General features: G+C 39.7%; 3 protein-coding genes and 1 long non-coding RNA gene across 7 annotated transcripts; 2 read left to right on the forward strand and 2 right to left on the reverse strand.

Moving 5' to 3' along the window:
• On the reverse strand, nucleotides 1-8735 carry calm1a (calmodulin 1a). Its single transcript, XM_008399843.3, has 6 exons — nucleotides 8582-8735; nucleotides 2882-2912; nucleotides 2630-2773; nucleotides 1427-1533; nucleotides 1184-1319; nucleotides 1-1092 (listed from the first exon to the last, which is right to left on the reverse strand). Exons 1-6 carry the CDS (start codon nucleotides 8582-8584, stop codon nucleotides 1064-1066), a joined length of 450 nt encoding a protein of 149 aa, XP_008398065.1. The 5' UTR covers nucleotides 8585-8735; the 3' UTR covers nucleotides 1-1063.
• A 1428-nt stretch (nucleotides 8736-10163) lies between these two features.
• Nucleotides 10164-15134, forward strand: LOC103458789 (uncharacterized). Its single transcript, XR_532619.3, has 6 exons — nucleotides 10164-10322; nucleotides 10969-11118; nucleotides 11691-11848; nucleotides 11950-12012; nucleotides 14625-14831; nucleotides 14943-15134. It is a non-coding gene; the product is annotated as an uncharacterized LOC103458789 (long non-coding RNA).
• Nucleotides 10362-19472, reverse strand: nrde2 (NRDE-2, necessary for RNA interference, domain containing). Its single transcript, XM_008399844.3, has 19 exons — nucleotides 19336-19472; nucleotides 18986-19091; nucleotides 18656-18859; nucleotides 18423-18563; nucleotides 17815-18083; nucleotides 17456-17676; nucleotides 16985-17209; nucleotides 16610-16799; nucleotides 16323-16456; nucleotides 15508-15628; nucleotides 14890-15068; nucleotides 14619-14790; nucleotides 13983-14203; nucleotides 13278-13764; nucleotides 11958-12343; nucleotides 11721-11863; nucleotides 10966-11107; nucleotides 10712-10783; nucleotides 10362-10626 (listed from the first exon to the last, which is right to left on the reverse strand). The coding sequence occupies exons 1-19, from the start codon at nucleotides 19409-19411 to the stop codon at nucleotides 10501-10503; spliced, it is 3615 nt and encodes a 1204-aa protein (XP_008398066.1). The 5' UTR covers nucleotides 19412-19472; the 3' UTR covers nucleotides 10362-10500.
• A 4035-nt stretch (nucleotides 19473-23507) lies between these two features.
• Nucleotides 23508-27334, forward strand: LOC145550045 (uncharacterized). 4 transcript variants are annotated; one of them, XM_081603399.1, is made up of 7 exons: nucleotides 23508-23844; nucleotides 24576-24664; nucleotides 25148-25265; nucleotides 25381-25588; nucleotides 25702-25873; nucleotides 26049-26176; nucleotides 26389-27334. In XM_081603399.1, the coding sequence occupies exons 4-7, from the start codon at nucleotides 25478-25480 to the stop codon at nucleotides 26458-26460; spliced, it is 483 nt and encodes a 160-aa protein (XP_081459525.1). In that variant the 5' UTR covers nucleotides 23508-23844; nucleotides 24576-24664; nucleotides 25148-25265; nucleotides 25381-25477; the 3' UTR covers nucleotides 26461-27334. The 4 variants fall into 4 exon arrangements, with proteins under 4 accessions (XP_081459525.1, XP_081459523.1, XP_081459524.1 ...); XM_081603397.1 differs by having other exon boundaries at nucleotides 23508-24664; XM_081603398.1 differs by having other exon boundaries at nucleotides 24576-25265.
• The last annotated feature ends 475 nt before the right edge of the window (nucleotides 27335-27809 follow it).

Raw genomic sequence — 27809 nt, forward strand, 5'->3', positions numbered from 1 at the left:
TTTAGTTCATGAGATTTTATTGGAAAAACAAAATGTAAAGACTAGCATTGTACATCTTGGAATGCAGATCAACTGAACCGAACAGGACAGCTGGACTGGACCGGGCCGGGCCTCGCTGCACCCACACGCACACAGGCAAACTCACACACAAAAACAAGGTAGAAATGCTGCAAAGCGCCGACCCTGTCCCCCATTAAGCTGAAACTCGCCCCACCACATGGAGTCATACACGCACAGCCTTCGAGGCAGCAGCCTGCACCCGTCTGCAGCGAGATAACTCGCATTTCACGTTACTCTGCGTCTGTAAACATCCGAACTAATACTCACACTGGTTGGTGCAGAAGTAGCCTCAGAAGCTGTGCTTGTATATAATCATCTTTAAAGCCCAACCCATCCCTCCAATTGGATAAGACAGACTGCCAAAGGGGCATTTCACCCTCAAAAAAAGAAATAAGGTAAACACACAAAAGGATAGTGATTAATAAGACATGCCGGAAACAAAATCTAAAATTAGTTGTTTATTCCATTTTAATTTTTCTTAAAAATATCAGTCACCGACTTTATTTAGCCAAGCGAACGTCCCATTGGTTCGCTCCCTCCCGTCCACCCCTTTCCTCCTCTGAGGTCCAACGACAGCTTTCTGTCACCGAGATCTCAACAGTAACCCATGTTAACGCTGCATGCATGAAGGGAAAGAAAAACAACAGGACTTTATAAAAGAAAAGGCAGTTGACCCGCCTAAATCATCATGACATCAGGCAGATGGAACCAAGAAGCAGAGGAGCAGCGGCCGAAGTAGCCGGCTGCAAGAGGCTGCTCGTCTAACAAGCCGAGATGTGATTGGTCAGCTCAGCGCGGAGGGGATGGGGAATACAAGCCAGTACATGCAGATTATTGGATTTTATTTTTTTTGCCTTTACCTTTTTTTGAACTTGTTTATATGGACAGATTTTCAGTATTCCAACATTCAGTTTAAATTGTCTATACAGAACAGCATGATTAAATGTAGATTTTTGCAATAAGAGGTAAGTGAAACATTTGACTGATTCTTTGTAAGTTCAGTTCATTTGGCGGTCATCATCTGAACAAACTCTGTGGAAGAAAGAGAGAGAAAACAATCAGAATAATGTTTTCATTTGCAAGCCGCAGACGCCGCTACACGCGGCCATTTTGGATCTGATACCTTCATAATTGACTTGTCCATCGCCGTCAATGTCGGCCTCCCTTATCATCTCATCGACCTCTTCGTCCGTAAGCTTCTCTCCCAGGTTGGTCATTACGTGACGGAGCTCTGCTGCGCTGATGTATCCGTTACCATCCTGGACAAGGCGCACACAGTTGGTCAATTATAACACTCACACTTCAGTCACATCAGCTTTCTCACACACACACACATGCACGCGCACACACACACCCCCGGGCCCACCTTATCAAAGACTCTGAAGGCCTCCCGGATCTCCTCCTCACTGTCTGTGTCCTTCATTTTTCGTGCCATCATAGTTAGAAACTCGGGGAAGTCGATAGTCCCATTGCCTGGAGGACACAAGTCAGACAGACATGCATTATGAAACATTTTTTAACTTCTGGGTCCCTGGGGACTTTTGTGCAGTTTTATTTTTGCAAGTTTGCAAACATTACATTTGGCCAGGTTGTGTATTTTGGGATAAAATTTGCTCGTCTAAGATGTTTTATTGTTTGTTTTCAACATGAAATTGTTTTTAATTAAGACTAATTGATCGAACTATTAATATGTCTGGTGGGGCTTGAAGTTAATGGCAGTCAAAAGGAATCTTAGGGCATGGGGAGGAACATACTATATTGATAAACAATATTCCAATGCCAGTGTGAGCTGGTGAACCATTTTGTGTCAGTGGAGTTGACTGTAGATTCAGGAGAAACAGGATCAGGTCAAAACAAGTGGAGGAGGATAAATACCTCAGTGTTCACCTGACAACAGACTGAACTGGAGACAACAGTAAACCCGTCTACAAGAACAGGCTGTACTTTGACAAAGTTTAAGTCCTTCAGTGTTTGCATCTTCTATGTCTGTTGTGTGTGAAAGGCTGGTTCTGTTCTGGGGACGGCAGGGAAACCTCTAGAGATTAAGGTGCAAAGAGGAATTCATTAAAAAACCCAAAGAAAATTGGTTCTTTATGATTTCAACAAGTCATCACAGCAATGCTCTTCTATAATGCCGTTTACAATCAGATGAGTGTTGTGTGATATCCTCAGCAGAAGGACAGTTCTGCTGCTAGTCTAGAGGAGCTGAGTGAGGAAGGCCAATTCATTATATGAACAGGTGTTAAGACATTTGGATGACTGTCACAGGAGATTGAAAGATTTATTTTGCTTGGACAGGATTTTTAATTTGATCTTTTTGGCTTTAACATATACATATTCTTTCAAACTGGTTTATAATAGATTTCATCATATAAATTGTTACGTTTTATGCTTTGTATTCCATATAAAAATGTTTAGTTGACTTTACATAAAAATTTGCTTCGTGTAGCATATTTTTTGGCTGGTTCTTTCCACACACCGTCACATCAGGTTGTATGAAAACGACTAAAAATCTGAATGATTGGTGAAAAGATTCTGAATGGCAGAAAGTTTAAAGAAAGCTGCGTACCATCAGCATCCACCTCATTGATCATATCCTGGAGTTCAGCTTCAGTTGGGTTTTGACCCAGTGACCTCATGACTGTGCCCAGCTCTTTGGTGGTGATGGTACCATCTCCATCTTTATCAAACAAGGAGAAGGCCTCCTTGAATTCTGGGCAGGAAAAAGAAGATGACAATGAAGACAAAATACTGGCAATTAAGCTAAAATTTCAACCCGAAGATTAAGAAACAGGGTTTGAGTTGACTTGACTTGTCTTACCAGCAATCTGCTCTTCTGTTAGTTGGTCGGCCTAAAAGGAGACAGAAAAGAGTTAGGATTCAGAACAGATTTTTTGAAGTCAGTCACACATGGACACTAGCGAAGCATGTTACATAAAAGCTCCCATTAACCAAACCATTAGGTAGATTCCCTTAATTCTGCTGACAACCTTAAAGTCTCCGAAGCGGATATCAGTGAGGTCTGCCACCAGTTTTGCAGCTTTTGGTTCTGGCTTTTTTGCTCCTGTGCCTCCGACTCCTCTCCCATCAAACCTCAACACTGACCCTCCTCTGCTCTGCTTTACGTCCAGAACTCTTCCTTTTGTTCCTCCACTAGCGTCTCTGGTTTTCATGCCGACTCCGTCCAGTGCCCCCTGGACCATCACCAAGCCCTCAGCCAGGAACTCGGCTTGCTTGCTATTCTGCACGCCCTGTTTTTTAACCTCCGCCAGCTCAGCTTTGGTCCTCTGCAGGTTGTTCCTCAAGTCCTGCATTTCGCGCACCAGGCTGTCCATGCGGCTGGAAGAAGTGTCCATCAACATCTGCAGGAAGGCCCTGTAGTTCCTCTCCTGCTGCTGGATGAGCTCCCTGTAATAATGCTGCTGTTCATCTAAGAGCTCATAGACCGTGGACAGGCTCACCAGCTCATCCTCTGCCGAGTACATGGCCACTTTCTGAGGCAGCATAATGAGGGAACAGTGGCAGGAAGGGCAAATATCCCGTGTTATGGCTGGATGGTAAAAATAATGGCCAGACATCTATCATTCAGTCTCAACTGACAAACAGATTGAGAAGTACCAGAGAAGCAGCATATCCTGTCATCCCAATAATTGTGTCAAAGAAAAATATTTAAGTAGTTGGATAATTTTAATCCTCTTGGGTTTGTTAGGTGGAGGCCTGAATGGTGAAAAGGTGGCTGGAAAATGGCCAGACCCGTCTTTCAGTCCTTCTAGAAGCTGATGGATGACAGAGGTTTCCACAATCCTAGCGGATTGGAGCGACCCGACAGGTGGCAGCTCTCCTCCTTGATCTAGATGACAAGCTGATGTAACAGCTGGCTTTTCTGTTGACGCCGTCCTGGCAACTTGTCCATCTATCAATCTCTCAATAAGTGCAACCGTCAATCATTTTACAGGTGTGGGCGTACGAGTCCAGACGCTGTCCTTTCCCCTTCCCTCGCTGCATCCGACGCCATGCTGGTGGCACGGTGTGGATTCCTACCGCCTGCAAACGCCACGGCTAAACCGTGGAGCCGCTGGCGGAGTGTGCGGCCTCTCCAATGGGCTCTACAGATGAAGAGTGTGAGCAGAGGCCAGGAGGCCATGCTGGTGGAGGGTCGGTCAAACATGTCAGGAAATTGATTTTAAGTGTGTGAGAGTAAAAAGTGTCCGCACCAGAAGAGGTCACAAGCCTTTTCTTTGTGTCTGCATGTATGTGCTAATCTGCAGCCTGTCAGCTCCCAGCTACAGTTGCATCTCCTGGGAGGGATCAGTTAGCCGTCAGCCAACCTCCTGCACTGCATGGAGCGTCACTTCATCCGCAGGCACTAAATGTGTGATTCACACACACACACACACACAAGCCAATTTTGGTATTCACTCTCAGGGCGGTTAAAATTAAGGTAAGTTAACTAACTTTTTTTTAATTCACTGCCCTGGACTCGTACAAATCTTCAACTTATAATTCCTACCTGCCGTGCTGCACAGTAATCTGGAGAGTTACTACTTTAGCTATTTATCACAGGACAATAAAGGGGGAAAAAAAAAAACTATACGCCAACTGTAAATACGATAAATAAAAAGCAGCTGACACAGATTAGATCAAATCACTTACTTACAAATGACCACGTCATAACATTACTTTATGATGTAATGTTATGAATATAAAAGTAGCTTGAAGAGGATGCATCATAATATGGGAATCAGGGTTTCCTCTCCATTCTGAGAGCTGCTTATTCCAAAATAGTTTCTAGGGACTGTAATACAGGAAATTAAATGACACAAAGCAAAACTGCATTATAGTAAGGATATACAACATGAAGTCATGCAGCTGCAATATTAGTGGTAAATATTGCATTGATGTTGTCTGCTGTAATAAATCCCCATATTCTTCAGTAAAGCTTCCAATATTCTCTGATCTCCAGAGTTTCAGGCATTATTTGTTTCAGGAATGAGAGACTGTCATCACAAGGGAATGTAACAGACAACAAATAAAACGGTGACAATAAAACTTGAAATTCCCATTAAAATTTACAATTACTTCCCAGCCCCACATTAATGTATTTAGCCTTTGATTTTAACCTTTAAAAGAAATTGTGAACTTGTGGCAGGGATTCCTAACTGCCTGTTTCATGAGGAGCTGTGATGCTTTGAGAACATAGAGCAGAGTCTTTACATCTGTCATTTATTACCTGGCAACAGCCTTGTAGTCTCCATTTATGACCTTGTCTCCAACAAACAAACCAGAACACACACTGATTTTAACCCTCTGCTTTCATAAAACGCCTTTGTGAAAGACTAGCGCTGCACTGAAACCAGTTTATTAATAAGATGGCTGGGAAATAATTAAGAAATAAATTCATACAGGTATTTTTACAACCAAGCAGCTGCTGGAGAATAACTGATCCGCTCAACGATGTTTGACGAGCTGCTAAGACCTCACTTAAGGTAGAGAAATGTCTAGCTGAAGAGATCATGTTCCTGTTCCAGCAGATGGTACAAGCTGAGGAGGGAGTCCGCACAGCCCACTTTTAAAACATTTAACTCTTTAACTGCCTCCAAATGGTTGCAAAAAACCCACAACTATTCATAAAACTGAAATGGAAATTAATCTTGAATTAGCGATTATAAAATCAAATATCAATAGGTTTGTTAAGGACGCCATCAAGCAAATACAGACACTAGTTTTCCAGCTGACATGGACTGGAAATATAAAGTGAGCTTTGGCTTAAATGACTCCTAATTAATAGCTACAATTATTATAAATAAACCATCAAAGTAATTCAACTCATGTAGAATAAACTCTAGAATAATAAAAGACACCTACAGTTTTACTTTTTTGTAAAACAAGAAAATAGAAGTCAAATTATACTTAAGGGGGGGAAAAAAACAACTTCAACCAAGAAAATCCAGTCATCTTTAAGATCGCATTAATCCATCTGCACGCCATGATCTGGTGCTGATCCATTTCATCCAACTATTTACAACAGGTAGATGAAAACAGATCGGGTATTTGTAAAGAAATCGAGATCAGATTACTGACACAGGCCTCATTATTGTCCTATCCATTGTAGAACAAGTTTTATTCTACTGTCTGCCAGGTGGATGGATACTTTATTAGCTGACTTGTCAGAAATATAACTTCTTGTGGGGAGTGGCAAACATCACCAGTTTTCTCCCCATCAATGGAGAAAACATACATTTACATTTTTATCTTTGTGTGAATCTACATGCTTTGAATACCTGCTGCACTTGAATTTCTCCACTGAGAGGCAATAAAGATTTCTATTCTAAAAGACTTTGCAAATAAACCCTCATTCAGTCACTCTGTGTGTTCTGCCTTCATCCCCTCATTTCTGTTTAATCTTTATGATCTCACTCTTTTTCCCTCCCCTGCACATGTCCAACCCATCGCAGCCTGGACAATCAACCTTTCCCTCAGAGATGTTCCTTTCTAATTCCCTCCACTTTTGTTCATCTCGATGACAATCTGAACAGCCTCTGCTCCGCTCACTGCTTTCTATTACTACCAAATCTCCAAGCTGTTCAAAATCACCGGCCTCACTGATTTGACTAAATCCATTTCTCAGAGGCTAATGACATTACGTACTCAAAATTGATTTGGTCAGTATCTACACTTCCTTCCAAACAGGAATCAGATTTTTTCAGCAGCTACTTTCCCCTCGTCCTTTAGAGAACTGCTGGCGGAGACGTTTCAGGTTTACTGGCGTGAATCCTTGTTCACAGATTTGTTTCTCTCTGCATCCAAATCAGAGAAACTGCCCTGCACAGATGATAAGGTCAGGGCTAATTACTACCAGACCTTTTCTGGTTGGAGCTTGTTGCTTACTGCTACAGATGATTGAAACCTTGTTATCATTCTGGCCTCACACACAGACTGGGGCTCTTCTGGCCGTCCTATGTAGCTCTGAGTCACAGCAATAGCATATTCCTCTCTGTTTTTGGTTATTTAATGGCTGATGCTTAAAAATAGCAGCCTGATTTTTTTCATGGGGTAACCTTTGCTCACAACCTGATTGTAAATCTTCCTTTTCACTCCTACAGCTGGTAATAAACTGTTACACATCGCCCCTGACAATCATCTCAATATGCCCTCTCGGCCTCTAGTGAGTCACAGCAGATGACTGGTCTCCCTGAGCCATGGTGGCTCCCTCCCATTAAAAGGGATCATTTCCTCTCCACTGTCCCCACATGCTTGATTGGAAATTACCTAAATTGTATCCCCCCCCACACACACACACCTCCCAAGTCATTTTTGCTTTGCATGTTCAGTCAATGTGAATGACAGGCTAGTGCAGAACCTAAGCAAAAACTTTGTTTTCAAGTCAAAGTTTAAAAGTTGTCATTAGATTTACAAATCATTTGCAACAAAACTGTTGCCGAATTTGACTAGGTTATACATATTCATTCCACAATTGGATTATCCTACACTGATCAAATAGTTTAGAATATAATCCAATATTGCTAAAACATCATTTCAGTGTGTAAAAACAAATAAAGGGGTCAAACTTAAAGCCTTCTCGAAATTGGGACTTTGGATTGAGAGGAGCTGAAAAGCACTGGTCAATCAACTTAGATCAATCAATGTGTGGTGGGCGGCAGGAAGAGGGACAAACCCAAGGCGTCATTGCTGCAAGAGTCGCTACTGACCCCAGGTACTTCAACTTTCTGTATTCCAGCTGTCCATCTCATTCAAACACATGGGTCCTCACTTTATTCCCCTCGTCTCCAGAGCATACATATCTCCACCTATCCAGGCTCTGTTTCACTCGCTCCGCAGATAGCGATCTGAATTTTTACACACAGCGTATTCAATTCTGTGGTAGAAGCAGGAAGATTCAATTTCAGTCTGTGTCTGATTATAATGTCCAAATATAGTTAAACATATGATGAAACATGCTTGATTTTGACATCCATTACAAAAATGACTTCAGAAACGTAGAGAACATTACCCACTCGACCTTAGCTCTTTTTTTATATACTCAATTCTCACATGTATTATTAATATGAAGGCTTCGGGATGAACATCAACTGTACCATTTTCTTAAGAAAACATTTTGAACAGTTTATGCAGAGGGGGAAAAAATGCATCGTTGACTGACAAGGCGGTTGTCAAATGCCGGAAAATCATTCATTGGACGGGGTGAGGTAATAGCTGTGATGCTAACAAACAGAACGGTCACAACCTATGAGTGAGGGTAGCATTTTTACACACCTAACAGAGCCATTCTGCGGTACTTCCATGGTGAGAAGCTTTAATATAACCCACAGCGTCAACGGCTGTCAATGGTTCAAGTCGGTCCACCCGCGTCTGCCTGGCTCGCCCCGTGTGCGAATCACGGAGGCACCGGGATGTTTTAGCAACGATACTCCCGAACCGAAAATGGACCTCAAAAGTCACCGCAAAACATTCTAATTTTAATTCGCACACATTAGAAAATTGCACTTGGTTAGATACTCACCATGTCTGTGGGAGTTTGAACTGTTAGCCTGCCGGCGGTTGAGGAGAGAGGAAATGGACGGGTGCCACTGAGCGTTGCTGCTGCTAGCTACAGGCGGGGAGATGAGGCGAATCACCGCTTTGCTGTTCAACTGTATTCATCCGCACTATGGAGGAGTACAACTTTACTCAGCTTCTGGGACGCTGTTAGACATGGGACTTAAAAACGTTAATATTTTTTCTTCTTTCTAGGGTATATTGGATAATTTCATTAGCTATCACAAGCTTTTACTTTATGGTTGATACCATGTGACGTTGCTTAAATATTTCCCCATAATTCTGGCCGTCCTACATAGAGGCCGATGGTCCTAGCCCCTGTACAGAAGAGATGACACAAAATTATTTTCTTATAATATGCACTGGCACAAAAACCACAACTAACTGGTTCCTTGGATTAATTTCAGTTTTTACCTTCACCATTTTACTGTAACAATGAATAAAATTAGCATCATTACTGAATAAAACATGAATAATTTTTTTTATTTTTAAATCTCGTTTCTGTGGTTTGTTAATGTAAAAAAATGTCTGCTGTGTCTTTTTTACTACGTGGAAGTAAATGCCTTATATTAATAAATTAAGCACTAAGGATGAACAGTCCCCAGTTATATTAAAATATTCAATTATGTAAAAAAAAGAACTAAAAAAATACTGTTAAAAAAAAGCATCTTTATATAAAAACAATATCGTGGCACCATTTGCAAAATTGCATCTGAAAGAACCACAACACTTTTAGAAGTGTGTTGTCAGAGTTCACCGAAGCTAAGGTGTTTGGTCACAATGCACTGCACCAGGCCCAGAGAAAAGTAAACACCTAAAGTAAACTCAAACAACTCACCAACTGTCGAGCATGAGGGGGGCTGATGATTTGAGATTTGAATCCAAGAGATATGGACACCTGGCAGACAAACATGAAGTTCTATCATATTTGAGGTCATTTATCAAACAATTCAAGCTTGGACCAAACCTAACATTGGTTCTGAAAGCCGTTTAAACAATTGTTTTTATTTTTCCGGATGACTGTAAATTTTAAAAAGGTTAAGGGGTATTGTAGAGAGGATTCATTTTGACTTCCATATAATGTCCGCATTGTTGCATGAATGGCTTACTTTTGAAAAAATTATTTTGCTTTAAGTGAGTACATATATATGTACTGTTGTAACTTTAGGTATCAAAATATCCATTTAATTTGTGCTACACTAATCTTAGAAACACTGCTTTGCAGAAACAAAACACTTTTAGGTCTATTGCTATAACAATATTTAAGTTTTGGGGGGGAAAAAAACAAAAACAAATCTCATGCGCTTTTTTGGTCACCTTGCTTGCACGGTCACTTGAGAGTGATGGACTATTTTATGTTACGCCTACTTTTATTCAAGCGGAAGGATACGGATCTAAGTGTCCAAACTCGGAGCGCTGAGGACGCTTTGGATTTGCTTTTGAAAGACGTTCTCTGATTGGATAAGACAAACCCGCATACTCTCCCAGTGTAAAGGGGCTAGTGATTGGCTCACAGGGATCTGCAATGCGTCAAAGCACGGAGCGGCAATGAGGGCAACGTCTCCACAGCGACAACGTAGTAGAAAAAAAAGCAGGTGATGACTCGCAGGTAATCTACAGGTGTGTTGCCTAATAAAGTGGTGAGCCTCAGACCGAAATAAGGAATAAGACCTTTGCTACCACGGAAATACGGGAGAAAAGTGAAAGTGAGATTCTCTACTTAAAGTTTAAAATGTAAAAACGTATAACGAAACAAAAATAGAAATTTTTATTACTCAGAAGATCTTTACAATAACAATTTGGAGTATATTATAACTTTGTACTAAAGTATTTTAATAAGAAACACCAAAGTAAACATTCAACAAACAAAGCATTTGAGTGCTTTCAGTCTTCCAGCAGTATATCCAACTCCTCCAAAGGCAGTCTTAGTCGGAGTTCCTTCTCTGTCATCAGATCCACAAACTCCTGCAGGTGGTCAGGGAACAACTGCACCGCATCCATATACAAACCCTGTTTAATATATACAAAGTGTTAGCACACAGAGAAGATCAATTAAATATAGTAAAATTAAGGTAACTTTTAATCTGAGTTTTACCTTCACCCAGGGAATGTTCTGCAATGCCTTGTAAAATATCCCTCTGGCTTTATCTACCTTCCCCTCTGACACCTATATTGACACAGAAACACAAGATGTTTCCTCTGAAATTAAATTTTTATATAATAAAACAACATAATTAATCTAACTAGGCTGGAAGTTAATCAAGATGACTATAAGACCAGTTGTTGCAGCTGTTCTTGACGGGTATTAATTGTGCCTTTGCATATGTTATGAGACATTTATCATCTCACCAGGAAATGGATGTACATCCTCCACAGTAGAGGACAATGAGCACCGATCTCTGTTGATGTGGCACCCTCAAACAGTCCCCGGATTCGGTTGCTGAGGCCATTTTCTGGTAGAATGGGCAGGGCCTCATCCAAGCAACAAGACCTACAAATGATGTTAGCATTTTTGATTTAATTTGTTTTTAACAGGTTTTCATTTATACAGTCATTGCTAAAAGAATGCACATCCTGTTTACGTTCAAGGGTTTTATGTCTCAAAATAAAAAGCATTCAGTCCGATTAATAAAAAATCATCACCATAACCTAGATTTGGTATGAGAGCTTCTGCCAAGCTGTTGGACTGATGGCCTCACATTTGACTCCTGAATACTAGCGAAGACAGCAGAGTGACCGCAAGGTTCTGCATTTGCAAATACCACAAATTTGCCTAACAATTTTGGAAGTTAATGCTAACATGCATTGACGCAATAGCGTACACCCCAGAGAACCGACTTTCTCCCCTCTAACAATGTTGAGTCTTTTTCTGGGGGCTATTATTCTTTTTTGTTATTTCTCCAAGCACTGCAAGCTCTGAACTTTGGGTAAATTTTCTGGGAAGGTCATCAGTTGTCCTAAATGTTTTTTGTTTGTGAATGAACCCTGTAAAGACCAGATTATGTTCTTTTTATGTAAAAGTCCAGAGCTGGAGGAAGGTGTACTTTCCTTTGATTGTAATTTTGTTGTTATAGGAACATACTCATCATCACTTTCAGCCTCACCTCTGAGCTGCATCCACCAGCTGCTTCCTATGCTGTTCAGCAACAATCGCAAACAGACGGGGTACCACGCTGCTGCTGTTGTCTCTGGTTACAGTGTGGAAAAACCGGCGTGCCCGGCCGGCGCTATGGTAACGGTTTTCCACCTGAAACACACAGACGCTTCATCATTTCTGACCACTGCTTTAATTTTAGCCTTTGAAGGGGGAAGATGTGTTTTTGCTTTTTTTAGGAGCAGACCTGAATGTAAACATTCCACAGGGGGGCGCTGTATGGCCAAGCTGAGAGGGAACAGGTAAGCATCTGCCTCAGTGTTGCCAAAGCACACACACCGACACTATTGTTGTGTCTGAGCAGAGCCGCCTGTTGCACTGCTAAAGCCTCACACTCTGAAGCCAACCAGCTGACATGCTGGCTGTGGACAGTACGACTCGGCCGGCTGGTTGCCTCATCGTGGTCGAGCTGCCTTTCGGGTGTTAACGAGCGGTGCAGCTCCTCCATCCTCTCCCTGGCCTGGCTGTAGACAGCATTAGCAGCTTGGATGCTCACTGTTAGGTACTGAAACAGAGCGTAGCAGCCGACCAGGCCTCTTAGCCTCAGCTTCTCTTCCTGCGGCTCATCTTGGGCTGTTGCGACAAGCGAGAAGAACAAAACCAAGCAATGTTACTGGAACGTCAAACAAAGTAACCAATCTGACCTCAAAAGTTGTGAAAAAGTATCCCCCCCCTTACATATTTTTAATGTTTCTTTTCATTTTGTCAGACCCAAATGTTTCATATTTAAACAGAAAAAGAAACAGAGTATAAGCAAAAAGCTGTTTTCTAATGAAGGCTTCATTTGTTCGGGGAAAAAAGTTATTATCCAAGTCCTGAAGGAGCAAAGTTATTAGATAATTTCAGACTTCCTGGAAACAGATGTCAAAGATTTTGTTTTCCCTTCTGTTCTTGAAATTCAGGAAATGGTTATTGGCCTTTTGAAATCTTTTAGCCTACTTCAGGCAGGTTCTATTTAAATTATTTATTGATTCTACAGATTTGTTTTTGACAGATGAGAATAAAATCCAAAAAACACAATTAATCCTGGTTAATTCCTTGTTTCCCTGAAAACTGCTTCTCAGATTTGCTTTTATTCTCTGAGTTGTATATAATATTCTGTGGAATGTTAAAAACTGCTTTGAAGTTTAGCTCCATTTAAAATAAAAAACTTTAAAATCTATTAATTGCAATTGAAATAGATCAGTTTTATAGACAACAATATTATAATAATTAATACCATTTATTATTTTATCAGAATTTGTAATATGTGTTTTTTAAAAGTGATTAGAAATGCACATTTTGTTAAAAGTCTTTGCGTTACTCATGATCCCGTGAAACTTTATTCTGTTCTGGTTTATCACCGACTCGTTTCTCATCTCAACAGTCAGTAGGTGACTGAAACCTTGACAATGAAGTCTGGATGGTAATTCTCAGAAGTGTGTGCTCTAATCAGACCAAACTGAAACGTTCTCCTTGGACTCAGTTTGTATCTGTACATGGAGACAATAAAACACAGGCCGCTCACCGTTTCCGTCCTGCTGATGATTCTGGATCTTCTGGTCCAGAGATGACAGGCTGGAGCTCAGAGCCTGATCATACGATCTCCTGGCCTTTAAGACTGAAACTGGGGTCAAGGTCTGGGAGGATGAAGTCAAAGACGTTCCTTCTGCCAGTCTGGTCAGCACCGCAACAGCTGGCGACGTCGTTACGTCAGCGACTCCTCCCGGCTCCTTTGCCGAGTTCTCCACCTCCAGCTGGGACCACAGGAGGCACAGCTCACACAGAGCAGGACTGCTGAGGCCCCTGGTTCCTCCCATCGCCGTCGCCGTGGAGAACACCTTCCGAGCCTCGTCCAGGTTGCCCAGCACCCACTCCAGGTGTGCGTACTCCCTCCACAGCACCAGGGACGAGCGATTGTCGGGTTCTTTGAGGAGTCTCTTGGCGACCCGCTTGCTGCTCTTTCCCTGAGCGCGAAGCCGCTTTTTGTTGCCGCTGCGCAGACAGTGCAAAACCTAACAAATACAGAAAAATATGTGGCTGAAAAGTTTGAAGGCATTACTTTATGATAGCATACAATCACCTTCAACTTTCTCCTCTGTTTCTTTTGTGAGTGTTGTAACTTGTAGAGAGGAACTACTAATCTTGGCCTCTATAAACTTAAAAACGCTTTGGAAGAAAACAAAGAGATGCGCTGCAGGTGAGGCTTGTTTCTGCACTGCTCTGGGTCTACCTTCAGCTTCTCGTACAGCATCCAGCTGAGAGACAGAACGGCTCGATGGGGAGGAGGGAGGAAAGGCTGCAGCATGCTGAACACGTTGGTGAGAAACTTCTCACCCTGCTTTCCAAGCCCCAACCACTTCCTGGTTCCTTGGAGAGTGGTCATGTGACCTACAGGGTTAATCCCCGTATCAACGGGGTTAAAGGAAGTCAGAGGACGCTGGAGCGCTGCACCTGTGAGACATGAAGGAAACACATCTGTAATGGTCTTTATGATAATAGTAGGTGATCACAGACTCCTTTAATATAACCTTATATGCACATATTGGCTTATAAAATTTGCTCCAGATTAGCTACAGCAACTAATCTACAGTATTTAAGGTATTATGGTTATTATCACATTGAAATGCTATTTCCAAAGAACATGTTAAATATCTGTAAATATGTGTCAAAGTATCTCTTATTGATAGGTGGTATTTAGATAAAGGATCTACAGTATCCTTCATAACTGAATTTTGATAGATCTTTAACAGGTTATACGACTGATTTATTTATGCAAACAGTATTAGATTATTAAAAGATATCAACTCACTTTACAATTGATTAAAAATATTTTGAAAACTTACTATTTGTGATACTATTTTATTACCTTGAGTGAGCAGTGAGAGGTTCTCCAGGAGCATGCTCGGCTGATAGGGGGCAGCAGAGAGCACAAAATCCACCGGGAAACCCAGAAAGGCCAAGAAACTGAGAAGAAACCGCAGCTGGAGTTCTGGTGAAGTCAGACAAATAAGGGATGGGCCGATGTCATCAAACAGCACCTGGACACGGAGAAAGAATGAAGCAGAGATGTTTCAATGAGGTAAATATCTGTAAACCTGTTCCAAGATCGAACTTCAAACATCAACAGAAAGCAGCACCTGTCTGTCAGGGTCCTCACAGTCCTCCTCTGATTGGCCTTTGGCTTTGTCAGGTCTCCAGGGCAACCAGTGAGCTGCTTCACGGGACGACTCCACATCCAGCCAGACGGTCCCTCTGGGCTGGCTCCGGTCTTTCACCTCCTCTTCATCCTCTTCCTCCTCCTCCTCCTCTTCTTCCTCTACGTGTGGAGAAACGGAAAGCAGACGGAAACACAAACCTCTCATTAAAGGATTTGTAAACCAAACTCATCCCTGTTTTATTCATAGAATGAACTATGTATCCTACTTGCACATTGGAGCTGTGAGGCTGTCAAGTTCAGCTCCATAAATTAGAATATTACTGAAAAGTTCATTTATTTCAGTAACTCAATTCACTAAGTAAAACACTTTCTATAGATTAATTAATCACAGTCAATGAAAGCTAATTATTTAAGATCACACTATCACATTAGACCAATAAAAAAAAAAAACAATACAGAAATATGGACTAACTGATAAGTATGCTTTCTACCGATTTAAAGTTTGTTTTTTTCAAAAGGTACTTTTAATCTGACTAACGAGTCTCAATGAACCGCATATCCCAATTTACTGAGATGTAGGTGAATAAAAGCATCTCACCTGCAGGGGGCTGAACCCATCCTCCTCGCTCTTGTTGGGTCATCCAGGCCTTCCATCCTCGGGCTCCTACCTCCCCAACTCTCGCCTCTCCACTGTCCCAGAACGTCTCAAAGAAATCAACCTGCAGAAACGGGAACATAAAGTACAATTTTCTGCCTCTTTTTGTCCTTTTCTAAATAAAATATCCTCAACGTGACTCAGGAATACAACCAAATAAACGGGATAGTTACATATTTTCAGTTGCAAATATTAGCATACAGATCATCTTCAGTCAGATAATTCATTGTGGATGATCACTAATCTATACAGTCTCACGAAAATGTGGTTAAATGTTTCTTTAAAGTTATACCAAAGTCACAAAACATTTGTAGTAACCAACAGGAAGAAATGGTTGAGTTTAAAGTGGCTGGACGCAATAGCCATTTCAGAAGCTTGGTGTTAGCCTGAACTATCCTATCCAAAGTCATTTTATGTATGTTTGTGATTGTTGTCCAGTTGGAACCTCCACCTGGCTTCTGAAGAAAAAGAACTGATGAATCCAGATAATTTGTACACAAGTGCAATTATTAAAAATGATGATCAGTGTTCCTACTGAGTGCCCAGTGTTATGAGTATCAGATGATCCTATAAGAAGGTTTGTGAGTAAGAAAGCATTCAATTTCCATCAATTATCCCACTAATACATAGAGTTCTATACAAATTCAAGCAGGATTTCTCAGTAGTCCCTAACAAATACAGATTAATTTTCTTACTGTCCTTTATAATGTTCTTGTGTGTGTTTGTGTGTGTGCGTGTGCGTGTGTGTGTGTGTGTACCTGCTGCTTTGTGGAGAGCTTTTTCACACTGTCAGGTTTGAAGTAGCTAAAATCGATCATGGCCTGAAACAGAGAAATCGCCTTCTCACAGTGACCAGACTGCCGCAAGAAATGACACTGCTGGGTGAAGATATCTGGACAGAAAAAAAAAAAAAAAAGACAAGCTCATTTGGGGACAAAGGTTTTAATGCTGCTCTGAATCACTTTATGAAAGAAAGTATTACCAAACTTGTGCAGGAAATTAAATGAAAGCTTATGTATAGTCTCAGATAGTCAGTAAATCTTACCCAGCATGTCCTCCTCAATTCCAGGCAAAGCTGGGTGGGACACCATGCTACCGTCTCTCACAGCGCTGAGTGTGCTCAGACACTTTCCATATGCAGAGTTGACTTTCGTCACTGAGAAGCTGCTGAAGTAGCTCTGCGTAAAAAGCAGAAATTTCCTCCACAAAGGGGCGCTGTTTGGATGGAGAAACACCTAGAATATAACATACAAAGCTACCATTAGCAATTTTTCTACTCCAGTTTGGATGTCTAAATATTTCTAAGTAGTTGGAGTGAGAATAATTTGTCTAAAGATATTAATTATTGCCCACAAATGCATGAAAACAAAAAAACCAGCCAACATCTCAAAAAAGTGAATGAAACCACAACATTTTTTACCAGTTTCTTCCATTCTTTAGCCAAAGTGGAGGGTTCCCAGAGATCCTGGCAGATCCGGAGCCTCTCGAGCTGCAGAGCGACGCAGGTGGGGTTGGTTTCCACGGCTCTGTCTGCAATGCTCAGCTTCTTCTCCAGAATCGCCCTGTAGGACGACTTGCGGCGCTCCGCCAAATCACTGCCCTGCTGCTCCTCGTCACCTCCAAATGCAGCTGCACTCAGCTCGTCCTAGAAGAGAGGAGGAAGTCCAGATGCAGTAGTAAGTTTTATTACTATTATTATATTATTATTTTCCATGGATTTATATTCTCCAAGTCCTATCAACGTACAAAAATGAAATGTATAAGAAAGCTTTGGTTTATTTTGAAATTAGAAGAGCTTGTTTGTGAAACCTGTGCCCTATTTTCACATCTTATCCTTTAGGTTCGATGGAGATCTTTATAATTTATATTGCAACATATTCTTCTCAATTACCTGGTAGCGAATGAACTCTATCCACAGCTGTGTATCTGCTGGCTGCTCTCTGAGTCGCCTATTGAACTCTTCGGTCCTTCCAGCTACATACTCGGGCTTTTCCTCTGTTTCTGCGACCCGCTTCGCGTCGTCCTGAAGCAGTGGTCCCTTCCCCTGCATCCACAGGGAGGTGGACAAATCATACACTCCAAGGGGGTTTACCGACGTCTGTGCTTTGCTATCTGAATGACATCAGAAAAAAAACTATGTTTAAAACAAACATTTAAGAACTCTTGAGTCTTACTCAAACAAAAGCTTTACTTGGATCTTGTAAATCAGAATAGTCTGTGATGTTAGAGTTAACATCCGTAAATCACTACCTAACTCATGTCTTGTGTTGTCCCATTCAGCGTCACCCAGCGGGAGGAAGGAGGTTGAGTTGAGTACATCCCCACTTTCTGGCGTCGCAGGGATAACGGGAACAGGAGGCGCAGCCCGCAGCAGCTTTCGAGTGGCTACAGAAAAGTACCTGTCAGCTGCATTCCCATTGACCCCGACTTTCTTCTTCTTCTTTGTCTCAGAATCCTCCCAGCTGACCCCCTGCCTGCGAAAGTCCAGACCTAAAGAGGAACTTCCTTTTCTCCGATACCTGAGAGAGAGAGACGTGTTGTCACAAAGCTGCAGTTAATTGTCTTACTGTAAATTTAGTTTGTGCTGTTGTGCAAAATTGTCACGCTGTCTTTTATTGCCTTATTTTAACTTTTTGGAAACAGCACAGTGTTTTTGATTGATTTCAGTTTTTCTTTAGATTTTGAAGACAACACTCGATATATGTTTACAGCTAATATGAATTGATAAACAATGGTCAGCGTATTAACAAATATTTTTTATGTATTTATTCTACAATTTTCAGGACTTAAATTTCAGGATCCTTTTGTTAACTAAACAAAAAAAAGTGTAGAGAAATATGTGAGAATGTGTGTGCTACCTAGCTACGTCTCCTCTGTACAGGGACTTATAAGTCCAGTTGGCCGGGTCCGGTTTACGGTCCACACAGAACGGATTTTCTGTATGTGACTGGAGGTCATCCAACCATGTAAAACGAGTTCCTAATGAAGCAGGCTGTTGCCTGCATTAACACACACATACACAAAAAAACAGAAATGCATAACTGAGGAAAGGCTTTTAGTTTCTACAAAAATGAGAAGTATTTCTCCTCACCTAATCGCCTCCTCTTCCCTCTTGAGGTCACTGGGATAGATGGTTTCAGAGTCCGATCCACTACTGCCCGAAGCCCTCCCACTCTTTTTTTTGTGCTTTTTCTTCTTTTTCCTCTTTTTTTCACTCTTCTTTTTCTTCTTCTTTGGAGGCCCATCATCCTTCCCACTGCCTTCCCCTTCGGAGCATGTAATATCCCTGCCAACACTGAGTTAAACACAGAAACATCAACCGTAAAATGTTATTCATATACAGCATTTTCAGAACCTTATGTAGCTGTCAGAGTCAAAACTTAAGATACCAGGTTACATGCAGAAGAAAGATTATTCCTACCTTTCCACCCTCTTGTTTGGCTGTTCAGTGGACTTTTCTAAAAAACGACTGTGGAGGGAAAGAGCATTTCCAGCCTGAAAACTCTTATTGTTCAGCCAGTCTAATTCTGGAGGGAAGACACACAATTAAATTGATTATATTATTATTATTATTATTGATTTATTTATTATTTTTGCCTGACTAGAAATGTGAACTGCTTTTAGCTGTGATCGAATGAGAGGTGACGTTAAAGACCGTTGAAGATGTTTAGTCTTAACTGATGAGCTTAGTTTTCTTTCAGGTAAAGACAAAAGGATGTTAATTCGAATGCACTAAGACGTAAAACATGCGTAACATGAAGCAACATGAACCTTTCGACGAATCTTCAACTTTGCTTTCTGATACTTCAGCAAACGCTGGAAAAAGAGCCATGATAGCGTCGCACATACGCTGGATGTAAACAGTCGCATGAGTATGACGTCACGTGGTGGTTGTTTCGCCCAAATTATTATTTATTATGTGGCTTTATTGTGTCAATGGCTTTACTATATAAACGAAAAATAAATACATAAAAACACAAAAACATACAAATGCATCGAAAATGTCATTAAAGGTAATTAGTAGTATATACAATTAACACAAATAAAACAGACGAAAGAACAAGCATAAGAAATAAAAAAATATGTTGTCAAAAATCAAAAATGCATACAATTATCTTACATTCTTTTAGTTGATTTATATATAAATATATATATATATATATATATATATATATATATATATATATATAAACAAAAATATAAACAATCACAGTTGCGTTTTATTTTATTATTTTTTTTTTTTTTGCTTTTTAAGTATGCCAAAAAAAGGCCAGACATGCCGTTATAGGCTTATTATCATGTCAAGGAGCCAGCCATTGTGACAAGTTACTTGACAAGTTACACCATCTATCGAGGTTTAGAAATGTTCTCTCTTTGATGTCTGTCAGTGGCGCAACTACACATTATTCAGATGGATGCGAATTGTCACATATTGACGTCAATGACCGCCTGAAACAGAGTCCTTGAATGTAGGTCTTCTGCGATCATTTGGTCACTAATCATTTTCTTTGTCTTGCAGGTAAATACTTTAAAAAAACAAAAAACAAACAAACAAACAAACGAAAAAGCCATTAAAGATAGGTTATCCTTTCTTAATGGTCGAGCATCACAATGCAGGATGAAAAGAGAATTTTACATTAAAAAAATGAAATCCTACATTCAAATACTGTACGTAATAATAAAGCATGTGCGTCACTTGGACCTGATTGGCTCAGCTGTTCTTTGGTGACGTGATCCTCGAATGGCAAACTCAAACCCCGAATTCCACGTCACAGATTGACGTCAATGACCGCCTGAAACAGAGTCCTTGAATGCAGGTCTTCTTCGATCATTTGGTCACTAATCATTTTCTTTGTCTTGCAGGTAAATACTTAAAAAAACAACAAAAAAACAAACAAACAAAAAGCCATTAAAGATAGGTTATCCTTTCTTAATGGTCGAGCATCACAAAGAGGTTTCCTCTTTTGAACAAGTACAACGAACAGCTGGCTTCCCTAAAACTAACACACTGCGCTCCCCACAACAACCGGACAATTTTCTCGCTCTTCTTCCTCCCAGCGCCTACATGTTGTTCTCTACTGCCCCCTAGGGAAGAGAGGGGGCAGCAGAGAAAGTCTGGGCCTGTAAGAGCAGGTTATTGTTTTTACTGACGCTAATCTGAGTCATGTGACTAAACCTTTAATAGTCATATGCCATGTGAAATAGAAATATGATGTAGATATATAGCAATAGATATTTAAATCATCATCACAGTATTTATATACGGTCTTTGATGCAGGTCATCAGTGATAATTTAGGCACTTTGTCAATATTTGTAAAAACAAAAAAGAAAATATTCTACTAGTTTATAAAATGTATAACTATATACTCATAGAATGTACAAGCTTTTAATGACTTATTTGAATTGAGATGCTTTGAAAATAATTACATTTAAAACGAAAAAACGAAAGAATACATTCAAATACTGTAGGTGTAATAAGGACTGTGCGTCATCTTCACCTGATTGGCTCAGCTAGTCATTGGTCACGTGATCCTCGAATGGCAAACTCAAAACCCGAATCCCACGTCACAGATTGACGTCAATGACCGCCTGAAACAGAGTCCTTGAATGTAGGTCTTCTGCGACCATTTGGTCACTAATCATTTTCTTTGTCTTGCAGGTAAATACTTAAAAAAACAAAAAACAAACAAAAAAACAAACAAACAAAAATCCATTAAAGATAGGTTATCTTTTCTTAATGGTCGAGTATTACAATGCAGGATGAAAAGAGAATTTTACATTAAAAAAATGAAATCCTCCATTCAAATACTGTACGTAATAAGGTCTGTGCGTCACTTGGACCTGATTGGCTCAGCTGTTCTTTGGTGACGTTATCCTCGAATGGCAAACTCAAAACCCGAATCCCACGTCACAGATTGACGTCAATGACCGCCTGAAACAGAGTCCTTGAATGTAGGTCTTCTGCGACCATTTGGTCACTAATCATTTTCTTTGTCTTGCAGGTAAATACTTAAAAAAACAAACAAAAAAAAAAACAAGCAAACAAAAAGCCATTAAAGATAGGTTATCCTTTCTTAATGGTCGAGTATCACAATGCAGGATGAAAAGAGAATTTTACATTAAAAAAATGAAATCCTACATTCAAATACTGTACGTAATAATAAAGCCTGTGCGTCACTTGGACCTGATTGGCTCAGCTGTTCTTTGGTGACGTGATCCTCGAATGGCAAACTCAAAACCCGAATCCCACGTCACAGATTGACGTCAATGACCGCCTGAAACAGAGTCCTTGAATGTAGGTCTTCTGCGACCATTTGGTCACTAATCATTTTCTTTGTCTTGCAGGTAAATACTTAAAAAAACAAACAAAAAAAAAAAACAAGCAAACAAAAGCCATTAAAGATAGGTTATCCTTTCTTAATGGTCGAGTATCACAATGCAGGATGAAAAGAGAATTTTACATTAAAAAAATGAAATCCTACATTCAAATACTGTACGTAATAATAAAGCCTGTGCGTCACTTGGACCTGATTGGCTCAGCTGTTCTTTGGTGACGTGATCCTCGAATGGCAAACTCAAACCCCGAATTCCACGTCACAGATTGACGTCAATGACCGCCTGAAACAGAGTCCTTGAATGTAGGTCTTCTTCGATCATTTGGTCACTAATCATTTTCTTTGTCTTGCAGGTAAATACTTAAAAAAACAACAAAAAAACAAACAAACAAAAAGCCATTAAAGATAGGTTATCCTTTCTTAATGGTCGAGCATCACAAAGAGGTTTCCTCTTTTGAACAAGTACAACGAACAGCTGGCTTCCCTAAAACTAACATACTGCGCTCCCCACAACAACTGGACACTTTTCTCGCTCTTCTTCCTCCCAGCGCCTACATGTTGTTCTCTACTGCCCCCTAGGGAAGAGAGGGGGCAGCAGAGAAAGACTGGGCCTGTAAGAGCAGGTTATTGTTTTAACTAACGCTAATCTTAGTCATGTGACTAAACCTTTAATAGTCATATGCCATGTGAAATAGAAATATGATGTAGATATATAGCAATAGATATTTAAATCTTCATAACAGTATTTATATACGGTCTTTGAATGCAGGTCATCAGTGATAATTTAGGCACTTTGTCTTTTCGTTGCCTTGTCAATATTTGTAAAAACAAAAAAGAAAATATTCTACTAGTTTATAAAATGTATAACTATATACTCATAGAATGTACAAGCTTTTAATGACTTATTTGAATTGAGATGCTTTGAAAATAATTACATTTAAAACGAAAAAACGAAAGAATACATTCAAATACTGTAGGTGTAATAAGGACTGTGCGTCATCTTCACCTGATTGGCTCAGCTAGTCATTGGTCACGTGATCCTCGAATGGCAAACTCAAAACCCGAATCCCACGTCACAGATTGACGTCAATGACCGCCTGAAACAGAGTCCTTGAATGTAGGTCTTCTGCGACCATTTGGTCACTAATCATTTTCTTTGTCTTGCAGGTAAATACTTAAAAAAACAAACAAACAAAAAACAAGCAAACAAAAAGCCATTAAAGATAGGTTATCCTTTCTTAATGGTCGAGCATCACAATGCAGGATGAAAAGAGAATTTTACATTAAAAAAATGAAATCCTACATTCAAATACTGTACGTAATAATAAAGCCTGTGCGTCACTTGGACCTGATTGGCTCAGCTGTTCTTTGGTGACGTGATCCTCGAATGGCAAACTCAAACCCCGAATTCCACGTCACAGATTGACGTCAATGACCGCCTGAAACAGAGTCCTTGAATATAGGTCTTCTTCGTTCATTTGGTCACTAATCATTTTCTTTGTCTTGCAGGTAAATACTTAAAAAAACAACAAAAAAAAACAAACAAACAAAAAGCCATTAAAGATAGGTTATCCTTTCTTAATGGTCGAGCATCACAAAGAGGTCATCAGTGATAATTTAGGCACTTTGTCTTTTCGTTGCCTTGTCAATATTTGTAAAAACAAAAAAGAAAATATTCTACTAGTTTATAAAATTTAACTATATACACAGGAAAAATAGGAGAGTAATTTTTTCGGAGTTAACATTATTTTCATCTGAAAGTGTCATTTTTATACATTATAGAGTGAAATCATTTCAATTGGTCAATAGAGTCGGAACAAAACAACAGAGTAAATCATATCGGAGTAAAACAAGAACACGCCCACTGAAGTTTCTTAAGTTTCGTTTCTTTCACCATCTTGTTATCCCGCATTGGAACGGAGGCGACGGTTAGCTGTGTGCCAGGTAAGTCCCCAAATGGGTTGTACATATATTTTACGTGGGGTTTTATGATTTATTTTTATTATTAAGACTAATTATCTCTAGTGGAAAGATGACGTGCTGCTGTGTGGTCGTGGGGGAAGAAGGGGTGCAGCGAATAATTAACATGGTTGGCTAACTAGTTAGCATGTGTGCTTCAGCTAACTTAATTTAGCAGTTTACAACATTGTAAGTAGAAAAAAAAACATCAATGTTGTTCAATGCTACGTCCAATTTTTAATTTTCACAAGTCAAGGCTGTCGCTATTTTTAAGCTGAGGAACCGAGTTTAAAAGAGGAGTTAGCCGTACAGTCGAAGCTGGCTCTGCTAGCATGTGGAGCCAGGGTTCCGCCCAGAAAATGGCGCGAGAGGACTATGCTAGTAACTTTTCTTGAACGTAGAGCAGCGATAAAAAAAACAGGATTAAAGTTGTGCTTTGTAAACAAACTATGCAAGTTGTCAGTAAAACATTTTTGACTGACTATTTTGTCTATAAACCCCGTTTACATCGAATTGTATGGAGCTGATATGTTTTTTTCCGTTTTAGCTGTGGTGATTGGCTAAATTCAAGTAAAGAGCCTAGCCCCATTAAGGATAGTTGTTAGCCACCCAGTGCTTTTTCCCCATGATTGTTTCAACCTTTTATCTTAATTTTTTATTCACTTTGATAAGTATGTTTATATGATAATTGAAAAATATGTTTTTACATAATGCAGGATGCAAGCTGTGCGTGTCAAATACAGGGATCGACAGAATTACATCTGTTTTGAAGGACAACTGTCTTACAGTTCGTTTTTGGAATGTGGTGAGTGAAAACAAAACAAATTTATAGCATTTTCACATATTAGGTTTATCAAAAACGTTTTGGGAATGGTGCCAAAATGGGTGCTTTACCAACTTTTCAGATTTATTTATTTTTTTACTTAATTTTACTTTTTATGTCTTGTTATTTACATATGTTCAAATATAGAATAAATAAATGATTTGCTATGTTCACAGCTGCAAAAAAGTTCAGCATTGGCTATGGTTTGAGTAGAACTGAAAAAGGTTTCTCTTTTGCATGCCCTGCATTTGTGCCACTTGTTTTTAACTTTCCCATTTTTAAACCTTTGTAGAGTCCATTGTTCCAGTGTTGGGCTACTGCAGCTTGAAGAATAAACATTGTGAATAGATTTTATCTATGTAATTCAAACAATGTGAACTAAAATCTGTAAATCACAGCTTCTAGCATTCACAGCTGTCTTTGCTTTCACAGCTTTAAAAACATTTATCATTCACTTACTTTTAGGAGCATCATTACGATGCAGAAGATGGGAGTGGGTATCTGGCTTGTAGACTGAAGTTTGTCCAGAGAGAAGCTTCTAATGGACAAAAGAAGGTCCCCAGACTGTCACAAACCCAAACAGGTATGTGTATTTATACTTGTACAATTCTCATCCTGCAACCAAACTGCACAATAGGTTCCCTAGCCTTATTTATTAAATCCTAAAATGGAGTGTCATATTCCTATAATTTTTTTAGGGGGACCAACAACTGACGGGGACTGTTTGAGAGAAGAAGACTGCCTTATGACAGATAGCTTGTGTTCTGAGGCCATTGCGCTGATGAAGGAACTGTTATGAGGAAGATGAAACAGACTTTCAACTATCGCCAGAAGATGATTGATGACCCAGTGAAGTCATGTAGTATCTTTTTGGACTTCCCAAGATTCCTGGACATAGGAGGATTGGTATGTTTATCTTCACTTCAGCTTAACCTACCTTTAACAAAGTTTAAGTTAAGGTGGATGTGAGAAAGTTTAACAAAATGATTTTTAAAACCTTCACTTCATCTATTCTCCAGGTTGAGCAAGATTTTACATTGATGTTTGGGGAAACCATCGCTGCAAAGTTCCTGGAGAAGTGGCCCACTGTCTACAAGCAGAAAGTCCTTGAACAAAGCCGTGGTCTCACACAGTCTGAAGACCTTCAGAACCTTCTTCACAATGCTGAAGGCACAACAGAACTGGAAAATGGTAAATTGAACTGGATTATAAAGAAAGTGTTTAATGTTACAGAATTTTATGTAAATTGATTCAATATAAGTGCACCTCCTCCTGCCGTCACTGTTTGGTAAGCTCACTCGAAGTGTTAACACTGTTGCAAATAAGATGTTTTGGTAGCTTATGTTTATTTTACTTTTTCTTCCAGGATGGGACAGTGACATGTCATCCATTTTGATCCTTGTGCACCTCCTGCCACCGTCACCTCACGGCCGCAAGAGACCAGGAAAACTCTCAGCCAGACGAGCCAGTCAACATCTTGTGAAGTTTGTCAAGGTAAGGTTACAGTAAAGGGAACATTTATGTTGATCAAAATTCTCTTTTCTTCACTTATTTTTATTTAATTTATTTGTCTTTCTTGTGAAGTTGGTCTTAAATTTCATTTCAAGTGACCTTAAAGAGGTCCTGAAAAGTAATTTGCCTTATCTATAAGAACCCTGTCTTCTTTCAAGCCCAAGACTAATCGTGTTTTATTCTGTTTTTTCCAGAGACAGGAACCAGCATCCAGGAGCACCTTGATGGCATCGCAGAAAGGCGTCAACCGTACCTGCTTGCAGTAGGGACTCAGAGGAGCGTGATTCACAAGTACTTCATTGTGTTTGACAAACATGCCATACCTTGTAAATCACCAGGCTCACTGCCTGTTTTGATGAGCTTTTTAAAGCTCACTTTGTGTTCGGCACTTCAAATGACCATGATCTGGTCAATGTGTACAATTTTCTGCACACCGCCATTTATGAGATGGATGTTGAGACAACCAAAGTGAATCCTAAGGTTGCAGAGTTGAGGGCTCGGATGCTGTGTTAAATTGTTGTTTTGCTATGATTGTTTCAGTATTAAGTTGAGTTGGAATGTTCTGTTTCATTTGTAAGAAGTACCAGGCAAATGTTCTCTGACCAAGCACTTAAAAGTGATCCACGGACTTTGCCCTGGTAAGACACTTCATCTTAAATGTGGTCAGGCAGGTTGTGCTCAAGTTTATGGCACGTTTTCTGGGTTCAGAAAGCATCTTAATAAAGCACATGATAAACACACTTCTAATCCTGGTGAAGGCCCATCTACAACTGAAGAGACATTTGAAAGTCAAGATTTTCCCTCTGAGTGTTGCTTCTGATACAGTCCTGCTTCAGAAATATCTTGTCTAGTTGTGCAACAGCAGTTGCTGAACTTAAAGTGGCAGGTGTAAGGGAAAGAGCAATTAACTCTTTGGTCATTTCCCTGGAAGAAATAGTTAATGATCTTCAAAATCAAGCAAAAGAATCTGAGAAGCAGTATTTCTTTACAAGAACTTGTCAAAAGTGACATTGAGTGCAAAATTGATAAATGTTTTGAGAAAATGGAAAATCCTTTGTGTCCTACAGTCATGAAGATGCAAATGTTTATACTATTCAAAACTGTTTTTTGTGAACAATAAAAATGGCTGTTCAAATACTGCTTTCTGGTCTATGCATTGTATTCTTACAAACTGCTGTGTATAATAGCTGTAAAACAATTGCTTAGTGAGTGAAATAAAGTTAAAGTTGGTTCTATTTTAGAATGTAATTTAATGTTTAACTGCACAATATGGAATAAAATTCAATTAGGAGAAAAATTTTATACTACTAAGAGCACAATTTGACACTAGATGGAATAAAATGTATTCCATTTTGTGTAAAATTTCCTTTTGGTCAGACTAAAAGTTATCTCTACTTGGAGTAGAATGCAATTCTATTTAGAGTAAATTATATTCCACTTAGAGTTAAAATACGGTGGAGTAGTTTTTCTTTTAAACAACTTAGAGTAAATTCTCTTGGCAGTAATTAAAATTTTTGCACTAAATTGAGTTGATTTTACTCTTTAATTTCAACTCTTCCATAAGAGTAAATTTTACTCTATTTAGACTGGGACCAAATGTCTTTTTTAGAGTAAA

This window comes from Poecilia reticulata, chromosome 22 (genome assembly GCF_904066995.2).
Source record: "Poecilia reticulata chromosome 22, P_reticulata-male-v2, whole genome shotgun sequence".
NCBI classification, from domain to species: Eukaryota; Metazoa; Chordata; class Actinopteri; order Cyprinodontiformes; family Poeciliidae; genus Poecilia; species Poecilia reticulata.

Bases quoted from the DNA above. Each gene is read 5' to 3' on its own strand.
- calm1a (XM_008399843.3), bottom strand. The intron at 2,774-2,881 runs GTAAGACAAGTC...TTTCCTGCCCAG, and splicing joins AACAGAAGAGCAGATTGCTG to AATTCAAGGAGGCCTTCTCC. The intron at 1,093-1,183 runs GTATCAGATCCA...TTTCTTCCACAG, and splicing joins TGGACAAGTCAATTATGAAG to AGTTTGTTCAGATGATGACC.
- nrde2 (XM_008399844.3), bottom strand. From the start codon at position 19,411: ATGTGCGACGCTATCATGGCTCTTTTTCCAGCGTTTGCTGAAGTATCA. The intron at 17,677-17,814 runs GTAGTGATTTAC...GATGTCATTCAG, and splicing joins CAACACAAGACATGAGTTAG to ATAGCAAAGCACAGACGTCG. The intron at 10,784-10,965 runs GTGAGATGATAA...GTGTCAATATAG, and splicing joins GGATGTACATCCATTTCCTG to GTGTCAGAGGGGAAGGTAGA.
- LOC145550045 (XM_081603396.1), top strand. From the start codon at position 25,478: ATGAGGAAGATGAAACAGACTTTCAACTATCGCCAGAAGATGATTGAT. The intron at 25,589-25,701 runs GTATGTTTATCT...TCTATTCTCCAG, and splicing joins TCCTGGACATAGGAGGATTG to GTTGAGCAAGATTTTACATT. The intron at 26,177-26,388 runs GTAAGGTTACAG...TGTTTTTTCCAG, and splicing joins ATCTTGTGAAGTTTGTCAAG to AGACAGGAACCAGCATCCAG.